The sequence below is a fragment of the Rana temporaria genome, chromosome 6, assembly GCF_905171775.1.
Source record: "Rana temporaria chromosome 6, aRanTem1.1, whole genome shotgun sequence".
NCBI lineage: Eukaryota > Metazoa > Chordata > Amphibia > Anura > Ranidae > Rana > Rana temporaria.
In genome coordinates, this window is record NC_053494.1 from 80,931,108 (window position 1) to 80,951,784 (window position 20,677).

The window sequence follows — 20,677 nt, forward strand, 5'->3', positions numbered from 1 at the left end:
TATTTGAACACTCCACAGGAGGAATATTGATGGTCTATGAGCACTTGGTTATCACATTGGGACTTTCCCAACAAGGAGAAAAAGATACATATGGGGATTCTCCCTTACATATATATATTTTCCGCACTTTGTTATTATTTGTCATTTTTCCTCAATAATTGTTGTTTTATGACCCAATATTTTTTGTAAAACCTGTAACAGGGTAACGCACGGTTTTTGATGATATATTAACACAAGCATGTTATATTTATGTGTTTTTTCACATATAAATACATAGTCGTTTTAGAAGACTACTTGTATATAGACACTGGGTATATGAAGAATTGTCATTTGTTTATACATACATGGTTGGTGGATTGTCACTTATTAGTAAACTTGTGGTGGATTAGCACAAGGCGATACACATAGGCTTTAATTAATTTTGCTTATTACTAATGACTAGGTGGATGTAGGCCACCTACCAGGGTAGCGCAATCCTTACATTATATTAAATACACTCTGGGCAAGCCACTATAGAGGGACTTGCACCCTTTAGATTGCAGCAAACCATCCAACAAAGTTTTATTTTCCATTTGCACAAGTAACATCCGTCCCATGTAAACCCTGGAGGTTTGCATTCTATGCATTAAGGTAAAAAACCTTTGTTGATGCAGCTGCCCCCAGAGCCCCTTTTTTACTTACCTGGACCCAGTCTTTCCAGCGACGGGGACAAGTACACCAGCTCCAGCCGGTTTATCGGTCATGATTGGATAGATTGATAGCAGCGCAGCCATTGGCTACTGCTGTTGTCAATCAAATCCAATGACGATAGCAGGACTTGACAACGCCCCCTGGCTCTATCTGTGACAATGGACGCAGCAGCAGGACATGGGAGAGTGCCCACACGAGTGCACCGAGAGGAGAGCGCATCTCCAATGGGGCACTCGAGAAGAGGGGGAGCCAGGAGCGCCACTGAAGGACCAAAGAAGAGGAGGATCGGAACCACTCTTTGCAAAATCAACTGCATATAGGAGGTAAGTATGACATGTGTGATTATTTTTAAACAAACCTTTAGACATCCTTTAAACTCAACAAACTATATAGTAAATCGGTTTCTGAAAAGATTAGGTGTATAATTGATTTTCTGCATTGGGATTATGGGTGGAATATCGGGGTTACACTTGACAAGAAACACACATATATATATATATATATATAAATCTTTATTTAAGGTAAGCAAATTGTATGGCATCACAGATGTCAACCATCATCATATAATGTTATAAAACTTGTCAAAAAGGTCTACGTACATTAAATGAGACAACCGGTAAAATTCCTTTACAGTGTTATGAGAGTGCAAGAGACTGTGGTCCAAAGACTCCACAACAGCACATTCTGCATTTTAACCTGAATAATGGGGGGGGGGGGGACCTCCAAACCAGGAAGATGGTTATTTTTATTAGGACATATGTATACCATTAAATGAGACTGATAGAGAAAAAGTAAGATAATATAACGGATAAAGCAAACTTAATCCCTATTGGAAGGTACCGAGCCATTGAAATTCAGCAGACTATGCCTAAACAGTGTGTCCCTTGTAGGGTGTGGCTCTCGGTCCTGGTTTCCCAGGAACGGTACCAAGGGATTATGCAAACTGAGGGAATTTTATATGTAAAAGGGAAAAAAGAAAGAAGTGGGCGACACCAATGGTGTCGGTGGGGAATAGAAGGGTAAAGGGCAAACAGTGGAGGGAGGAGGTGAGAAGCTCTGGCGAGGTCCACGGCCCTAGGTATCAAATTTTCCTGAGACAAGTTACTCAAAATGTAGAACTTCTATTCAGATCCCAATGTGTCCAGTGAGTGTTGTGTTCCTCCTCCCTTTCCCCTAAGACAGCTATAAAATGTTCCAGAGACGTGTGGGCAAGTAGGATGATAGAAGTAGGAAAGGGATTTCCGTATAGGTTCCTCTTTCCAGGCACAAATCTTCAAAGGAAGTAGGCTGTCTGCGGAAACAAACATTGTCAGGAAAGGATCAGAGGAAGTGTGAGAGTTGAGAAACCTTCCACCTGCCCAAAATGGAGGAGTTAAGGATAGGATAGAGGCCTGAGGGGTCAGTCCTTTTAGAGGGGCCAACAAAAAAGGAGGATCTAACCAAGTTCTGGTCAGGATGGAGCCGGAAGGACTTGGAATGAAGTCTGGGTGTCCAATAACGGGCGTTAATGGAGAAGGAAAACTGTCCGTCTCTGCTATCCTGAAATATCTATGAAGCTCCCGCAAGGGGGGCTTGATCTGTGGGGAGAAAAATCGGGCGAACAGAGTCCCACTCCAGGGTAAGCCTGCTAAGGGAATCGGCACGGTTTCCTGTTCCAGGCGGACCCATAGTTTATGGGTTGCATGTCTGCACCAGTCCACCACTCTGTTCATGTGTTCTGCTGCACAGTTAAGGGCTGGGTCGGGGAGGCCAACCCAACCCCTGAGTTTTGGCCGCTTTAGTAGCGATCTCTTAAGTCACGAGGGCTTGCCCTGCCAAACAGTGGATGAAAATTGTCCGTATCTTACAAAAGAAGCTCTGCAGAATCCGAACTGGCAGCGTATGCAAGAAGTAAAGCAGCCTTGGCATGATATTCATCTTCAAGACATTATATCTACCAAACCAGTTAACTGCCAAGTTCTTCCATCTGTCCAAGTCTGAGGAATAGATGTTCATAAATGGCTGGAAGTCGAGTTGGTAGATAAGATGTAGGTTAGAACGGATTTTAGTGCCCAGGTATTGAATAGCCTGGGAAGCCCAACGAAATGGAAAGTTGCCACTAAGGCGAGCATGAGAACTGGGAGTGAGATGTTGAGTGCTTCCGACTTCTGTAAATTGATTTTAAAATCTGAAAGATCACCATAGTGGCGTATTGCAGATACGTGGACCGAGAGAGAGGTATGCGGTTTTGAGATGTAAAACAGTAGATCATCTGCATAAGCAGCTATCTTGTGATGGTACGTGCTGGTTTCAAGTCCTCTAATGTCCGGGTTAAGCCTAATGTGTTGCAGTAAGGGTTCTAGGGAGAGTATAAAGAGGAGCAGGGAAAGTGGTCTTGTGCCGATACTTATAGCAAATGGTCCGGAAGCGACTCCGTTTATTCTGACTGTCACAGAAGGGGTGGAATAGATGGCAGATATCCAGGACAGAATGGAGGACGGCATCCCAAAGCGTCGCAGGGTGGCCAGAAGGAAAGTCCGGCTCACCCTGTCAAACACTTTTTCGGCGTCTGTGGACAACAGGATGAAAGGGATGTTAAGACGTTTGACCCTTGCCACCACATCTATTGTCCTTATCACGTCCTTCTCTGTTGCGTATAAATCTGACCGGATCTAGGGGAATTATACGTTGGAGGACAGAACCTAATCTCTCGGCCAATATTTGTGTGAACAGCTTCAGGTCACAATTAAGCAGGGGAATAGGCCTGTAACTCGCACACAGGAGTGGATCCTTCTCAGGCTTGGGGATGACAGTGATATTTGCTTGCAAAAGGTCCGGTTGCATGGTATGGTCGCTAGGATTGCATTGAAGGCAGTGACAAAATGAGTTGCTAACTTTGCTTGAAAGGTTTTATAGTAGGAAATTATAAAACCGTCCAGCCCGGGCGCTTTCCCCTTTGGGGACCCAGCTAGAGCGCTCATTAGTTCCTCTGCGGTTATAGGTTGCGAGAGCAACTCCACCTCCTCAGCATTGAGAGAAGGCAGATTTGCAGCTGCAAGATAGGCATCTATTGACTCCAATCTGTCCTGGGGTCGGTCCACCGAAGGGCGCGGGTGAAGATTATAGAGGTTCTTTATAGAAATCACAGAAGGACTCCGCTATCTCTATGGAGTCATGGGCTCATTACACAGCCAATCCCCGATTGGTGTAATGAAGCAGCGGCGGGACTTTCCGGTATAGCTTACAGGATTTGATGCAGAGCTGCGTTGCGGCATGCACGGCGACGGTGTTCGCCCCCGGGGGAGCGAAGTGTGGTGATCGGGGCTGAGGTTTTTCATTTGGATACAGCCCAGCCCTGATCAGGGTAAAGAGCCAATGAAATGGTCTCTTTACCACGTGACCGGCTGTGTCCAATCACAGCCAGTCACTAAATGTAAACACAACACTGTGTGTGTGTAACTTACTGTTGCTGTTCTCTTCACACACCGATCCAGCGTGAGGAGGAGATCAGCCAATAGTGAGTTACACATCTGCAATTTACTACTGTGCCCAGATTGCCCCCCTAAATAAAAAGAACCTGTCATCTAGTACCCGCCACCAGAGTACCTGCCACCTCACCAGAGTACCCACCACCAGAGTACCCGCCACCTGCGTACCCACCAGAGTACCTGCCACCTCACCAGAGTACCTATCACCAGAGTACCCGCCATCTCACCACATGCCACCAGAGTACCTGCCACCTCACCAGAGTACCCGCCAACTCACCAGAGTACCTGCCACCTCACCAGAGTACCTGCCACCTCACCAGAGTACCTGGTTTGAGTAATGAGATGTGTAATTTATGGCTTGTAGAACGCCTGGCGGTGCTACTTCAATGTTGGGCCTCTGTATGTGGCCAGGCTGTGTAAAAGTCTCACACATGTGGAATCGCCATACTCGGGAGGAGTAGCAGAATGTATTTTGGGTAAGTAACTTATGACAATTTTGTGAAAAAAAATTAAATTTTCCCCAAGAATTGTGTGAAAAAATTACACGTTCAAAAAACTCACCAAGCCCTTTTACTAAATACCTTGGAAAGTCTGCTTTCCAAAAAGGGGTAATTTGGGGGGTATTTGTACTTTCCTGGCTTGTGTTAGGGTCTTCAAGACATGAGATAGGCCATCAGTACTTCAGGTGTGATCAGATGTGATAATTTTTCAATGATTTGCACCATAGCTTGTAGACTCTCTAACTTTCACAGAGAGCAAATATACACTTTTTTTTATTATTTTTACTAAAGATATGTAGCAGTATACATTTTGGCCCAAATTTATGAAGAAAAATTAGAAATTAATTTAGACTAAAAAATAAAAAGCCCAGCGTGATTAAATACCCACCAAAAGAAAGCTTTGTTTGTGAGAAAAAAAATTATAAAAACATATGGTTTGGGTACAGTGTAGCATGACTGAGTAATTGTCATTCAAAGTGTGAGCGCTGAAAGCTAAAAATTGGTCTGGGAAGGAAGGGTGTATAAAAGCCCTTTATTGAAGTGGTTAATAAACATTACTCTGATAGAACTTATGTGCAGACCAAATAGAAAGAGGGTTAGGCACTGAGTCTTTGTTACTCTCAAAAAAGAGTTCCAATGTCCGCTTTAACCTCGGGATCCTGTATGAGGGATTTGTTTAGCAGCCACGTGGCCGAACTATGTGTCAGGCGTTGTGAGGCTATAACTATGGTGATCGGAGCAGGATCTGAGAGCGTGATATGTCCAATATGGGCACTAGAGACAGGTGGGATTAAGTGCTGGGAACGATGGAGAAGAGGATGAAGGATTCAGAGGAAGGATGGGCTAGTCTGGGAAAGGAAGGGTGGAAGAGATGTAGTAAAGATGGGAGAAAACTAAATCTCCAAACAGAGAACTACTGCCAAGTAGGGCAGCTAAGGCCTAATGGGGATGAGGGTAAGGCACTCCAGAGGTTGAGCCTCTGAGGCGTGGGACCACCCTACCAGCCCCTTCACTAAAGGCAGACCTGGTGAGTGCCGTACTGCAATGTTAATCTTCTATGTAAAAGAATAACCAAAACAAAAACTGTACAAAATATAAAGAGTGGTAGTTAAAGTAAAACATTCAAAGTCAACAAAGATGCATTACTGCAATAACCTTCAGACGGAGAGACCGCTCGCTCCCAAAGAGTCAAGGCCCAGGGAGACCGAGCCGTGGCTCTCCTGCCCAGTCGAGGACCACTAGATAAAGGGGCCCTAGGCAGGAACCTCCCCATGGCCCCTAGAAGGTGCACATTTGTCAAAAGATGACCCCACTACTAGACTAGGCAGATCAACCTAGGAATAAACCAGGTCTGAGGAAGTGTGCCCAGCCACGCCTGGGGAGACAAAAAAAAAGATGGAAGTCACCCCAGTAATAACTGGGGCCAGATGCAGCTGAGCTCACCCTACCCAACGGGCACATGGTACAAAATATCAGACATGGGCAAACATGCAAGAACCAGAAAGCAAACATTCTAACATATGGGAGGGGGAGGCCCCTGAGGAGTTGGCGCCAAAGTGAGCGCCAGTGGCACGAAGTCCGGATTGCACTCGGGGCATTGCAGGATTTAGTTTCAGGTAAGTGACACATAATGGGCTACTATGCGATGCATAGTAGCCCATTATGCTTTACCTTTGCAGGGAAACAAAGGGGAAGTAAAATCCATCAGGGTTTACTTTCTCTTTAAGGCTCATTATCCTGAGGAGCCTATGAACTTCTGCGCTGGAAATGACGATTGCGTCGGAACTGTTGAGGTCTGCATGACGGGTTTACTGCAGGGTTATTATCGCCCGCTGGAAGAACAAACGCCAGCCAGTTATGTAGCAACACAGGGGTAACTCAAGGGAGCTGAGGAAAGCAGGAACATCGCAAAGGGTGTACGAGTGGCTTCCCTTACGTGCGATTAGGTGAAAGGGGTGCACACCACTTGTAGGTGACCCCATGGTCACCGAGTTTCTCCAGCAGAAACTTCATACAGCGGCACATCTGGAAGATCCTCCTGGACAAATCGGGCAGAAGAGTAATTTGAGCCCTGTCAAAGTCCAATTGTCCTCTGTGCCAGGCATGCTGAAGAATGTCCTCCTTTACAGAATGATTGTGTAGACAACAAAGGACATCTCTAGGTCTATCCTCTAGGTCCTGTGTATCCTGTCGATAGCAATGGGAGTCTCCGGCGGGCGCTCCAGACAATTATTAAATTTGGCAATCACGGTCAGCCTGTCAGGTGGCAATATTTCAAGAAAACATAATGGTCTCACTCAAATTTTCATCAACAGCAAATGCTCAGTTAATACAGCTTAGCAAGGGACCCATCAATCTTCTGTATATTCCTAGTAGCAATACTCAATGAAAAAAGGAAAGAAGGAGAGGAAATATAGAGCATCTATATTTATTCCAGATAAAAATGTAAAAAGAAAGGTCAAATGTGTTCCTTTTCAAGTGTAACTATGGTGTTTCACCAATAATTCGAATGTAGAACAGTAATTAAACCCATATTCATATCAGAAATGTGTTGAAAATATTACTTTGGATGTGTAACAATTATATTTCATCCATAATCCACATGCATAAAAATATTTATACCCATATTCTTATCATAAACAGGTTATTTGGTATGTGTAATCATGGAATTCTGCCCGAAAACCACATGTAGAAAATTAATTACAACCTTATTAGAAACAGATTAAATATTTTTAATGATATGTTTGGATATTCCACCCATAATCCCCATAAGGAACAATTATACACATATTCCTATCAGAAACCAGTCAAATGCATTATGTAGGATGTGTAACTATTATAATCCACCCATAACCCCCATGTAGAAAAATAATGATATGCATATTCTTATCAGAAATGGGTTTAATATATTTTCTTACGAATATTTATAAACAATATTCCACCCATAATCCCCATGTAAAAAATAATTATATGCATATTCAGATCAGAAATAGGTTTAATATATTCCTATGTATTTTTATAAACAATATTGCACCCATAATCCCAACATAGAAAAATAAGTATATGCATATTCATATCAGAAATGGGTTTAATATATTCATATGTATGTTTAACTACAATATTCCACCCATAATCCCCATGTAAAAAAAAATAAAAGAATTTTTTGTACTAGCCATAAAAAAAACTTTTCTCTGAGTCCATGGACGGACACAGCTCCTTAAATCTTGACAAGTGGGTTATGTTCCCTGTTTACAGGAGAGGACTAGGCAGAAACATGTTAGATAATTAAATACATGTTATATTAACAGAGTTGAACAGCCCCGCCCAGGGGGCAGTCCCTCCAGACATAACCCTCCTCACTGCAGCATGCAGCCTAAGTTCGTAACAAGCAGTACAAACCTAAAAAAGGAGGGGTGGGTGCTGTGTTCGTCCATGGACTCAGAGAAAAGGATTGTACGGTGAGTACAAAAATCCCATTTTCTCTTATCGTCCATGGACAGACACAGCTCCTTAAATTTCGACAAGTGGGACGGCCCCAAGCACTGTCAAAAACGAGGGGTGGGAAATATATCAGTAAAACCAATTGTAACTTTACCACAAAACAAGCAGAGCTCCTCAACGGAGGAGGTGCAACTTTAAAAAGCCGCCTGGAAAAACTAGCGGCCGAAAGAAGCACCAGAAGACGCACTCACAGCAACCATGTAAATTCTGGAAAAGCGTGAACCGACGAGCAAGTCGCCGCCTCACACACCTGTGAGACGGACGCATGATGTTGAAAAAAAAAAAACAGGAAGCACCAATTGCCCTGGTCGAAAGTGCCATGACCGGAAAGGGGGGGCCCGCCCCTTAAGAGCATAGGCCTGTATGACAGCCTGCCTGATCCACCGAGAAATGGTGGTCGACGAGACCGCCAGCCCCCTTTTGTGGACCAGACACAGACACAAAAAAGAGTCAGATCTCCGAAACAGAGCCGTAGCAGGCTGGTACACCCGCAAAGCAGGTACCACGCCTAAAGTATGAAAGGCAACCTCCGTAGGAATGCGCCGGCCGAAGACAGAAGGATGGAAGAACAATGTCCTTATTCCGGCAAAAGGCCGAAACCACCTTTGGAAAAAAGAAGGGGAGGTCGCGGGCGCACCACCACCTAATCCTTATGAAGGATCAAGCATGGGGGCTTGCAAGACAAGACCACCAACTCAGAACCCCCTCTAACAGAGGTAAAGGCCACTAAAGGGGCCACCTTCTGAGATAGTGTCAAGAGAAAATCTCTGTTTCCAAAAGGAAGGTTCCTGAAGAACCGAGTGCACCAGAGTCAAAACTCATGGGGGAAGAGATGGGCCAAGAGGGGAAAGTATATGACAAATCCCCCTGCACACAAAAAGGGACCCACCAGGGAACAGGCCGCAAAAAGGCCACTGAAAGAACACAGCCAAGGCTGAAATCTGCGCCCAAACAGTGCTTTAAGCAATTTTAAGATCCAGTCCAAGCTGTAAAAACAGCAGGACCCTGGACACCGAGTACGTCCGTGGACATCACTCCATCCCTTCGCACCAATAGATTTAGGCCTGCCAGGTGCGACGGTAGATCCTCCGGAAGAAGACTACTGTGCCCTCAGCATTGTTGAGATGACCGAGTCGGACAGACCACGGTCACTTAAAGTCTGGCTTCCAATAGCCATGTTGAGCAAGTCAGTGACTGTACAACAGGAGGAAGTATGGGACCTCGAGACAGAGGGACCTCCCGCCCTGGTAACCGCCAGAGTACCTCCGCTACCAGGCGCCAGATATTGGCGTACCAAGGATGCCGAGGTCAATTTGGAGCGATTAGAATCATCAGGATCTCCTCAGCCTCCACTCTGTGGAGCAGCCGAGGAAGCAACTACAATGGAGGAACGGCAAAAACTCACCGATACAGACCCCACAGGGCCACCAGCGCGACTGACGCATCTGTACCAGATCACTAGACCTGGCCACTAACTTCGACACCCTTGCGGTGGAGAGTGGCCAGGAGATCCATGCCCTGTGAGGCTCACCTCCTGCAATGGAGCCAAAACACCCCAAGCACAAAGACCAGTCGCCCTGGTCCAGCATCTGGCGACTCCAGAAGTCCGCCTGCCAGTATACTGGATGATACTCAATGCGAAACGCGTCAGCTGTTTATCCCACTGTGTGCTGATACCTGTAGTGTATTTTTTCCTGTACTCAATAAAGGGCACGTCTTTTTCAAGTTACTGGAGTGTGGCTGTCCATATCCTTGTAGTTTTTTGCACATCCAGTGCATTGCCAGCACCCATCTGCTTCTGAGTGGACATCAATTACCCTAGTGAGCTCACCTGGAGCGGCAGCTTTCTTACCTGGATGATAGACCAAAGCCACGGCCGTGGCGTTGTCCAGCTAAAACCCGATCGGACAACCTCGACCACGAAGAGAAGCATAGCCCGATCGCCTAAAATAGTATTCCCAGGCGGTCTCCCACCCAGGCACTAGCCAGGCCCGACCCTGGGTAGCTACCGAGACCAGACGAGAGTGGGCACATTCAGGGAGGTGTGGCCGTAGGTCCACGCAAGTCCAGCAACTCAGGGCCGACTGGACCCCCCACAACCCGTGAGGCTGGCATCCGTCGTAAACACCGACCACTGGAAAGAAGAAAACTTCCCGGACCGAAGAGTCACCAACTCGCAGAGACCGACTAGGTGGAGCACCGGAATCTGATGATTTCAGAGACAAGAGATCTTTACCACCTGGACAGTATTTCTGGTGCCGAGATCTCGCCGACATCTCGCACTCACTGGAATAGTGACAGCACATTCCAACGTGCGCGTCATAGAAGCGACGGGAGATCCGACTTGGATTCCCGCCAATTCTACACGTGTGCAGCGTTTGTTATGAATCCTGAGGGGGAAGTCAACGCCGGATTTTAAATAAAAATCCGGCATGGGTTCCCCCCTCAGGAGCATACCGGGCCCTTAGGTCTGTTATGGGTTGTAAGGAGAGCCCCCCTACGGCGAAAAAACGGCGTAGGGGGTCCCCCTACAATCCATACCAGACCCGTATCCAAAGCACGCTACCCGGCCGGTCAGGAAAGGAGTGGGGACGAGCGAGCGCCCCCCCTCCTGAGCCGTACCAGGCTGCATGCCCTCAACATGGGGGGGTTGGGTGCTCTGGGGCAGGGGGGCGCACTGCGGGCCCCCCCCACCCCAGAGCACCCTGTCCCCATGTTGATGAGGACAGGGCCCCTTCCCGACAACCCTGGCCGTTGGTTGTCGGGGTATGCGGGCGGGAGGCTTATCGGAATCTGGGAGCCCCCTTTAATAAGGGGCCCCCAGATACCGGCTCCCCACCCTAAGTGAATGGATATGGGGTACATCGTACCCCTACCCATTCACCTGGAGGAAAAGTGGTAAAAACACAAATAAAAAACACAGGGTATTAAAATATTTTATTAGTCTGCTCCGGAGGCTCCCCCTGTCTTCTTTAGCTCTTTTACCAGGGAGAGCTTCTTCTTCCGATTTCCGGGGGTCTTCTCCTGCTCTCCGGGGTCTTCACCGCTCTTCTGTGACGTCTTCTCCGCTCCGGGGGGTCTTCTTCTATGTTCGCCGCTCTCCGCTCTTGACTCGGCGCACCCCGGTTCTTCCTCCCGCTGTCCGGTGCCTTCTCCTTCTTCCGCTGTTCTGTGACGTCTTCTCCTCTTCTTCCGCTGTTCTGTGACGACTTCTACTTCTCCCTTCAAGCCGCTGTGCTGTGACGTCTTCTCTTCTTCTCTTCTCCCGATGTTGACACGCCGGCTCTTCTCGCTGAAATGGCAGGTGCGCTGCTTTCATCGGACCTATATAGGCCTCACAGTCCCATCATGCTCTGTACCTACCCATGTGATACCTACCCACGTGGGTAGGTATCACATGGCTAGGTACAGAGCATGATGGGACTGTGAGGCCTATATAGGTCCGATGAAAGCAGCGCACCTGCCATTTCAGCGAGAAGAGCCGGCGTGTCAACATCTGGAGAAGTGAAGAAGATGACGTCACAGCCCGGAAGAAGAAGAATACGTCACAGCACGGAAGAAAAAGAGACGTTCAGCGCTGAAGGAGAAGGCACCGGACAGCTGGAGGAAGAACCGGGGTGCGCCGAGTCAACAGCGGAGAGTGGCGAACATAGGAGACCCCCGGAGAGTTGAGAAGACCCCCTGGATAGCGGAGAAGACCCGTCGGAAGAAGAAGCCCCCCCCCCCCGCCAAAGACGCCAGAGGAAACCCGCCGGGGGTGGGAGCTTTTTTAAAAGCGACCCCCCCGGCGGTGGAAGAGAACCAGACGGCGGCCCCCACCCACCCGAAGACGTCAAAGAAGAAGCTCCCCCTGGTAGAAGAGCCAATAAAGAAGACAGGGGGAGCCTCCGGAGCAGAAAAATTAATTATTTTAAAAACCCTTGTGTGGTGTGTTTATTAACTGACATTTTTCCTACAGGTGAATGGTTAGGGGTACGATGTACCCCATATCCATTCACTTAGGGTGGGGGCCGGTATCTGGGGGCCCCCTTATTAAAGGGGGCTCCCAGATTCCGATAAGCCTCCCGCCCGCATACCCCGACAACCAACGGCCAGGGTTGTCGGGAAGGGGCCCTGTCCTCATCAACATGGGGACAGGGTGCTCTGAGGTGGGGGGGCCCCAGTGCGCCCCCCTGCCCCAGAGCACCCAACCCCCCCATGTTGAGGTCATGCAGCCTGGTACGGCTCAGGAGGGGGGGGGGGGCGCTCGCTCGTCCCCACTCCTTTCCTGGCCGGCCAGCGTGCTTTGGATACGGGTCTGATATGGATTGTAGGGGGACCCCCTACGCCGTTTTTTCAGCGTAGGGGGGGCTCTCCTTACAACCCATAACAGACCTAAGGGCCCAGTATGCTCCTGAGGGGGGAACCCATGCCGGATTTTTATTTAAAATCCGGCAGGGACTTCCCCCTCAGGATTCATAACAAACGCCGCACACGTGTAGAATTGGCGGGAATCCAAGTCGGATCTCCCGTCGCTTCTATGACGGCTTTGTCTCTATCGCGGCAAGCCAGCTCGGCGCTGGCTCCCGCGATGGGGCTCGTAGGTGCTCAATCTCGCCGAGAAAGGGAGCGAGATTGACACAATATCGCGTGCACCTACTGTAAGATCTTACCAATCATGTAAATCATTCATGCATAGGAATCGGTAACTAGACAGCAGACACTAACAAAGCCTTGCATGTAAAACCACAAAAGCAGAAAGCAACACAAGAAAGTTTGACAAGTTTTAGGACACCAAATCCTTCCCAGCAGCTGTTGCTCTGCAGCTTTGTGCTCCATGTTTGCTTCCTTAGAACCATTAGTGAAATCTAAGATGGTGAGACCCGATTCAGTAGGACTTTTTTCCTTGCCCTGGAGATGTCCCATTTGCAATACTTAACAGAGGCAACATAACTGGGAAGATCACGTAAATAAACATTTGGTACTCACAGACCTGCTGCTGAGAGCAAGGAATGTTCACATTGTTGCACTTAGTTGTTTAGTGTTTTAATAATTTTTCTGTTGGAAATCAGCAAGGCAGAGTGACTGCAGTAAAGTGCATATTTTATTTATATTGGTTAACCTAGAGAACTCTAGAATTTACTACAATACCAGCATGAAAGGGAGAAGTAAAAGTCAATACTTTAAAAGTGACCCAGCACAAGTATGTAGACAGACTTTTCTGCAGCTTTTCTCATCTGCCTATTCAGTTCTGTGTCTCAAGTTATTAAAGCTAACTGGACAACATAACTGTCAATCAGCCTGTTTTTTTTTGTTTTGTTTTTTTACAAGTACAGCAACAACTAGCATTGGCTCAGCCATTGATTCTGCCAGTTTTTCTCTAATCAAATCTTTACTTTAACAAGACGCTGCACTGTAAGTATAGGTTTGTAATGGAAAATAAGTAAGATTCCAGGTCAACTGTTTGCCTGTTACCTTTTACAGCTTTGACTACTCAGTATTTACTGTTGTAAAATCAACTTTCTGGTTTTCAAGAACTAGGTCTGGCTATCTCGGCCAGATTGTTTTAAAAAAGGGCTGGATGCTTTCCTAAATACCCAAAGAATAACTAGGTATTCAAATTTATAGGTGACCCGAAGAATTTTTAACTCAAGGAATATGCGATTTGCTTCAGGGCAATCAATGAATTTTGTTTTTCCCCTGCTGGAGCAAATTGGATCATGCTTTATATAGAGCTTATTGCCTTCCTCTTGATCAACTGCAGGTATAGTATTCTGTATATGGAAGTTTTCTATTTATTTATTGTTTATTTTTTCTATTGGTTGAACTAGAAGGACTTGTGCTTTTTTTTTCAAATCGCAAGTGCAATCTTAGGCTCCTGCAAACCGTCTGTACCTCTTACAAAAAGGCAGTCACTGAATGACAAGAAGAACCCAGGAACTACTAGAGCGCTTACCAGTGCCCTGGTAGTTTGTTGAGAACTACGAACCATCAGCCACAAAGGCAGTTGTCACTTATAGTTCATTCATTCACATAACTCTGAAGGATACGGCCATGTTCTTTTCAAATTGTGACAGCGGGTGCAGGGAGAAGATCCCTGTCCTTCTGTCAAAATTAGAATAGGGATCGGATAGAAGCTGCAGGAGAAGGATCATGCAACACCATAAAAACGGATGGCACATGTAACATGTTCCCAAAGGTGAACTTATCCTTTAAATGCTTGTCTGAATTAGGCACCGGTAGTATTAAAGGAACCACTGTCAGAAAGTGCCAATAAGATTTTATTGAATTTCATTTCCTGTAATTCCCATAAAGCTTACCTTGCATTTAGGGCAAATAAAACCACTCATGTTCTCTACAACTCCTATTATTGGTAATTTCACTTTCCAACAGAAGTTGACTTCTTTTCGTACATCCTGCAAGGACACTTCCTGTATAGAAATAAAATAAATGAAGGTCTTATTTTTATAACTTGCCCATTAGAGACCCAAACTATGGACGGACAGAGGGATTTTGGTCAAAATACCAATTTGTTCATCACCAAAATTTCACTGAAGCAAAATGTTTTAATTAGGCTCGATGAGCAGCTTAGGCAAAAGTTGCTTGTAAAAAGCTCCTTAAAAATATTTAGAATGATATAACCGTGTTTTATGATCTTTTTTGTGTATGTAACAGTTATTGTATAATTGTGTTAATATTTTTTCCCTTTTTATCTTTCTTTCTGTAAAAAAATTTAATGAGAGACTAATGATTTAGTATTTTGGGGGGCACAGAGGCACAAGAACAGGTAAAAAATTATCAACAGCCATTAACAGCCCACTCCAAGGTATTGTTAAAATTTCCTGATTTTCACAAAAATGTTGGCGATATAGAATCCCTCAATTTAACTCATTGCTACTAAACAGGGTATAGAATATGCAGAATAACACTTACCTGAGGAGTAGTGATAATTACTGCACCATCAATGTGAGCTGCACTAAGATACTGCACTACTGAAAGGTGTTCATCAGAAGTACCAGGAGGCGTATCCACAATCAGGTAATCCACTTCACCCCAGTCTACATCTCGCAGGAACTGTTTAATCATGCCTGTAGGAGAAGAATAATATGTTATCTTACAAGGTGAACAATGAAACAAAACTACAGATTAAAAAGCCCAACCTAAAGCCTGGTAAACACTACAGTTTTTGTAAAAAAAATAAAGCTGACAACTCCGGTCGGGACCTGCTGTACGAACCATGCAAGGTTAGTCCAGCAATTTCCCCTGCTGAGCTGTTATGTTCTGACAAGGGGACACCCTCCCCCCGCCCGCCAGAAGACTCATCAGGGCTCTCTGCTGATCGAGAGTCAGTCAGCTGCTGGTTTTCCAGCATGTAAATACGACAGAAGTCGACACACGGGCAGAATGTCAGACGGTATTTATTAAATTTTTTTACATTTTATTAAATTACACATTATACAAAATATCAAATACTTTGTTCAAATTTCTCATGCATAAAAATATAGTTTTTCCCCTATACCCATATGATGGATCGATCCAATAATAGAGTGCAGCATACAATAAATGGAGCCGTGAATGGAAGAAAGAAGGGCGACATGAATCTTGCACCAAAATCACACGCAAGCTGTAACAAGCCCATACAAATGATCCCACTCCTGGTCTGTAATCCTTTCCAGCAACGCAGATAGGCACACAGGTGAACTCGATATGCCAGCAGTCACAGGAATCAACATAGAGTACCCAAAAGATAAAGACACTCACATCGTGTGTACCGCTAATAAAGGAGGAATTTAATGGCTAAAAATGGTCACTTGCAAAAAGTATAAAACATCAGTAACAGAGAGCCGGCTGGCATGCAGTCGCTTATCCTAGTGATGACGTCAGCGCGTCTGTCTCCCGACGTACGTTTCGCTAATAGATAGCGTTGTCTGGGGAACGGTGAGTACAAAAAATCCTATTTTCTCTGATCGTCTTGACTAGTGGGACGTCCCGAAGCAGTGTCAAAAAACGAGGGGTGGGAACAGTATCAGTAAAAACAAACAACTTCACCCCAAACAAGCAGAGCTCCTCAACGGAGGAGGTGCAACTTTAAACAGCCGCCTGCAAAACCTTGCGGCCGAAGGAAGCATCAGAAGATGGTCACATCAACCTTGTAAAATTTGGAAAAAGTGTGAATGGACAACCAAGTCGCCGCCTTGCACACCTGTGAGACAGACGCTTGATGTCAGAAAGCCCAGGAAGCACCAATCACCCTGGTCGAATGTGGCATGACCGGAAAAGGGGGGTGCCTGCCCCTTAAGAGCATAGGCCTGTATGACGTCTGCCTGATCCGAGAAATGGTGGTCGACGAGACCGCCAGGCCCTTTTGTGGACCAGACACCGAAATCTGGCTGAAATCTGTCCCTTAATAGTGCTTAAGGCAAGGCACACTGTAAAAACAGTAGGACCCTGGAAACCGAATACATCCATGGACGCCACCCCCATCTGTTCGCACAAAGAGATGTAGACCTTCCAGGTGCGATGGTAGATCTTCCTGGAAGAAGACTTCCATGCTCTCAGCATGGTTGAGATGACCGAGTCGGAAAAACCCTGGTCTCTTAAAACCTGGCTTTCAATAGCCATGCCATTAAAGCCAGCAACTGTAAAGCAGGATGAAGCATGGGACCTTGAGACAGAAGGTCCTCCCGCATTGGTAGCTGCCAGGGTACATCCGCCACAAGGTGCATGATTTCTGCGTACCAAGGACGCCAAGGCCAATCTGGAGCGATTAGAATCATCGGGATCCCCTCAGCCTCCACTCTGTGGAGCAGCCGAGAAAGTAGCCGATACTGACCCCACGGGGCCACCAACGCATCTGCCCAGGGATCTCTGGACCTGGCCACGAACCACGGCGGTTGAGGCGAGAGGCCAGGAGATCCACGTCCGGTGTGCCCCACCTCCTGCAAAGGAGTTGAAACACCACAGTATGCAATGACCATTCCCCCTGGTCCAGCATCTGGCGACTCAGGTAGTCTGCCTGCCAGTTTTCTACACCCGGAATGTAAACGGCTGAGAGAGCCGGCACGCTTCTTTCTGCCCACCTTAGGATGTGAACGACCTCGGACGCTGCAGGCGAGCTCCGTGTTCCCCCCTGATGGTTGACATAAGCCACCCCTGTGGCGTTGTGTGACAATCCTGATTGGGCCGACCTTGCAACCTCCTCGACCACGAGGAGAGGCATAGCCTGATCGCCAGAAGTTCCAAGACATTGATCGGCAGATGGCATTCTTCTAGAGTCCAGCGACCCTGGGTCGACTGGACCCCCCCAGACGCCCCACAACCCGCGAGGCTGGCGTTCGTCGTAATCACCGTCCACTGGAAGAAACTACTTCCCGGACCGAAGAGCTGGGGATCTCAGCCACCAATTCAGAGAGACTCAGACTAGGTGGCTTACCTGAATCCGACGATCCAGAGACAATGAAGATTTGTTCCATTTGGACAGGATCTCCCTCTGAAATACACGTGTGGAACTGGGCATACGGTACTGCCTCAAAGGAGGCTACCATCAGACCCAGGACTCGCATGCAAAAAACGGAGAGACGACCATTTGCGGGATGCCAACAGCTTCACCGCAGACTGAAGAGTCTGCATTTTTTCCAGGGGGAAGAAAGACTCTCGCTTCCGAGGAGTCCAGAATCAACCCTAGGTACTCCAAACGCTGAGTCGGTACCAGGACCGCCTTCTGAATGTTTAACACCCACCCAAATTCTTGGAGGGTCTGGCTGGCTATAGACACATCCACCTGTAATTCTGAGCCAGAAGCTGCTCTCAGAAGATCGTCCAAGTAGCCCACAATGGCAATGCCTCCCTGTCTCAGCAAAGCTAGGATCGGTGCAGGCACCTTGGTGAAAACTCTTGGTGCCGACGCTAGTCCAAAAGGTAAGGCCACAAACTGATAGTGGTCCTCCCCTATCGCAAAGCACAGAAACCTCTGGTGACTTACGCAAAATGGGACATGCAAGTATGCGTCCTTAATGTCGGACGCCAGAAAGTCCCCCGAATGGAGCACAGCCACCACCGAGCGAATGGATTCCAATCTGGAACTTCCTTACTCTCACTAAGGCATTCAGGGCTTTGAGGTGCAAAATTGGATGGACCCCGTCCTTCGGGACCACAAATAAAAACCCTAAAACCTCTTGTCCTGAGGAACTGGTAAAACTACCCCCGCAACTTAACAAGTCCTGCACTGCCCCTAGTAGGGCAGACCGATGAGCCGGAAGGAGAAGACTACTTGAGGGAAAGAATATGTTCGGTGGATAGGAAAGAAACTATCTTGTACCCCGAAGAGACCACCTCGCAGACCCACTGGTCTGAGAGCAGGGAGGTCCACCGAGCTGTGAACCTGCAAAGCCGTCCCCCGACCCATGAGTCAGGCGGGGGCAAGACTTTATGCAGTGGCGGGTTTGGATGCCGGCTTGTTCGGCTTACGCACCCAGGGACCTTTTTGTCCCCCAGCTGAGCCTTTGTCTGCCTGGAAGCTTTACCCGTGGGCCCTGACTGACGAAAATACCGCAAAAACGAAGGACCCGGCTTACAGAGAGTGCTCTTACCCCCCAGTGACATCCTTGATAATGTCGTCCAGCGAGGTACAAAAAAAGCCTCCCACCCTTGAAGGGTAAATCTGCCAGGGCTTTTTTGGAAGCTTAGTCAGCAGACCAGCATTTCAGCCATATCAGGCGGCGCAAAACCACCCCTGAAACATCCAATGTGGCATCACAGACATATACAAGGCCCTGGACCAACTGGTCAGCCAGTCTAATAAATTCAGGAGTGAGTTGGTGCTCCTCCACAGTCTGGTGCAAAACCTTTGCCCATTCAGTGAGTGTCTGAGACACCAAGGTTGCAGCCACAATAGGCCGCAATGCAGACCCGAGCATGGTAAACATGGAACGAGTCAGCGCCTCGGACATCCTATCAGTATGGTCCTTGAAGGCAGGGGTCCCTTCTATAGGAAGAGTGGTCACCTTATTTAACCGGGGGTCAACTACCGGAGGAGAAACCCATTTTTTCAAAAAACTGTCCTCAAAAGGGTACCGGACCGCCAGGCACTGAGGAACTACAAAGGACTTCTACGGCTTTTCCCATTTCTTATCAATGAACTTGTCAAAGAAGGACACAAGGAAAAACCTTCACAGAGCGGTCCGACTTGTGGGACCCAAAAAAGACTGAGCCCTCAGTGGATGCCTCAGCTGCACTATCCAGCTTAAAGGGAGTCCCTCACAGCACTGATAAGAGCACTAACAAGTGCCCTGTCCTGACCCAAGTGACCCCACAAGGAAGGTACTGGGGTCGCAGCCAGGTCCGGGTCTGAGTCGGAGCATTCCCTGCGTGATGGCCGGAGGAGGGGGCACTTTTTACCCCTCTTACGTCCGCACACCGCTTCCACCCTGCCGACAAAGTGTAGATGGGAACTGCAGGTGCAGGAGCACCAGCTGCCACTGCTGCAACCTCTGCCATGTTTGGATAAGAAGAACCAGATACTGACTCAATACAGACAGCTCTTAGGGACCTATTCAAGAGCTAAAAAAAAGTCCACCCCCTTGCTGCACTGAACGGGGTGTTACCCAGGGGAAGCACCAACTATTTTCTAGGAAGGATGCGAACCAAGGTAGATCCATGTCCGACTCCTACTTTAAGGCGAATGAGTAGTTTTGTTGTCTAATGTTGATTGCTGCACTGAGATCCAGCAGCACCAGGAGGCACGATTGTCCGTCACCTGCTGCTTCGAGGGCGTCATCCCATATTTTGAGAAGTGCCGTTTCAGTGCCATGGCCTGGGCGGAAGCCTGATTGTAGTGGGTCCAAGAGTTTGTGTGTGTCCAAATAGAGTTGTAGCTGTTGTACTACTGCTTTCTCAATAATCTCAGAGATGGTGTTCAGGCTTGTTACCGGTTTGCGGTAGTTTGGGTCTTTGTGGTCAAGGTTTGGTTTCTTTAGGAGGGGCTCGATTATTTGATTGCTTTACGAGATGTGTTATGGTGGGTGCCAAGATGTCGGTACATTCTTTCAGGACTTTTGTAGAAATGTCATCATTTGGTGATTTGCTGTCTGAGGCTTCGGAGGATGTTTTTGGTGGTGTCGATGGTAATCGGGATCAGCGCAAAATTCGTCGAATGTTTGTATTGATTGCCTCTTCTTGCTGTGGCTAGTGAGGTTGGTTGTTTTTTTCTGTTTCACAAATGTTTGATTTAGTCTATAAAAAAAACCCTGATAGCTCATTACAGAATTCTTGAGGTTCATTTGCTGGAGGCTCTAGGCAGATAGGGTTCATAGTCTGAGTGACTAGTTTGAAAAGTTTACGAGGACGGTTTATGGCTTTTGAGATGGTGTTTGAGAAATTTTATTTTTTTTGCTTTGAATATTGCTTTGTGGTATTTATTAGTGAGTGCTTTGTAGTTTGTGTGGTTTTCCTTTGTTGAATTTCTTCTCCAGGCTCCTTCAGCTCTTCTGCGTTCTTGCTTCAGTAAAGTAAGAGTCATTGAACCAGCCTGAACTGTTTTTG

At 47.1% G+C, this 20,677-nt stretch overlaps 1 protein-coding gene across 7 annotated transcripts in view; it reads right to left on the reverse strand.

The window, feature by feature from the left end:
• NUBP1 (nucleotide binding protein 1) overlaps positions 1-20,677 on the reverse strand; it is a 263,729-nt gene that overhangs the window by 56,702 nt on the left and 186,350 nt on the right. For all 7 annotated transcript variants that reach the window (XM_040356955.1, XM_040356953.1, XM_040356952.1 and 4 more), the window contains 2 exons: positions 15,071-15,225; positions 14,458-14,568 (listed from right to left, as the gene is read on the reverse strand). In XM_040356955.1, the coding sequence (XP_040212889.1) occupies positions 14,458-14,568; positions 15,071-15,225 (266 nt within the window). The remainder of the gene's footprint in view (positions 1-14,457; positions 14,569-15,070; positions 15,226-20,677) is intronic.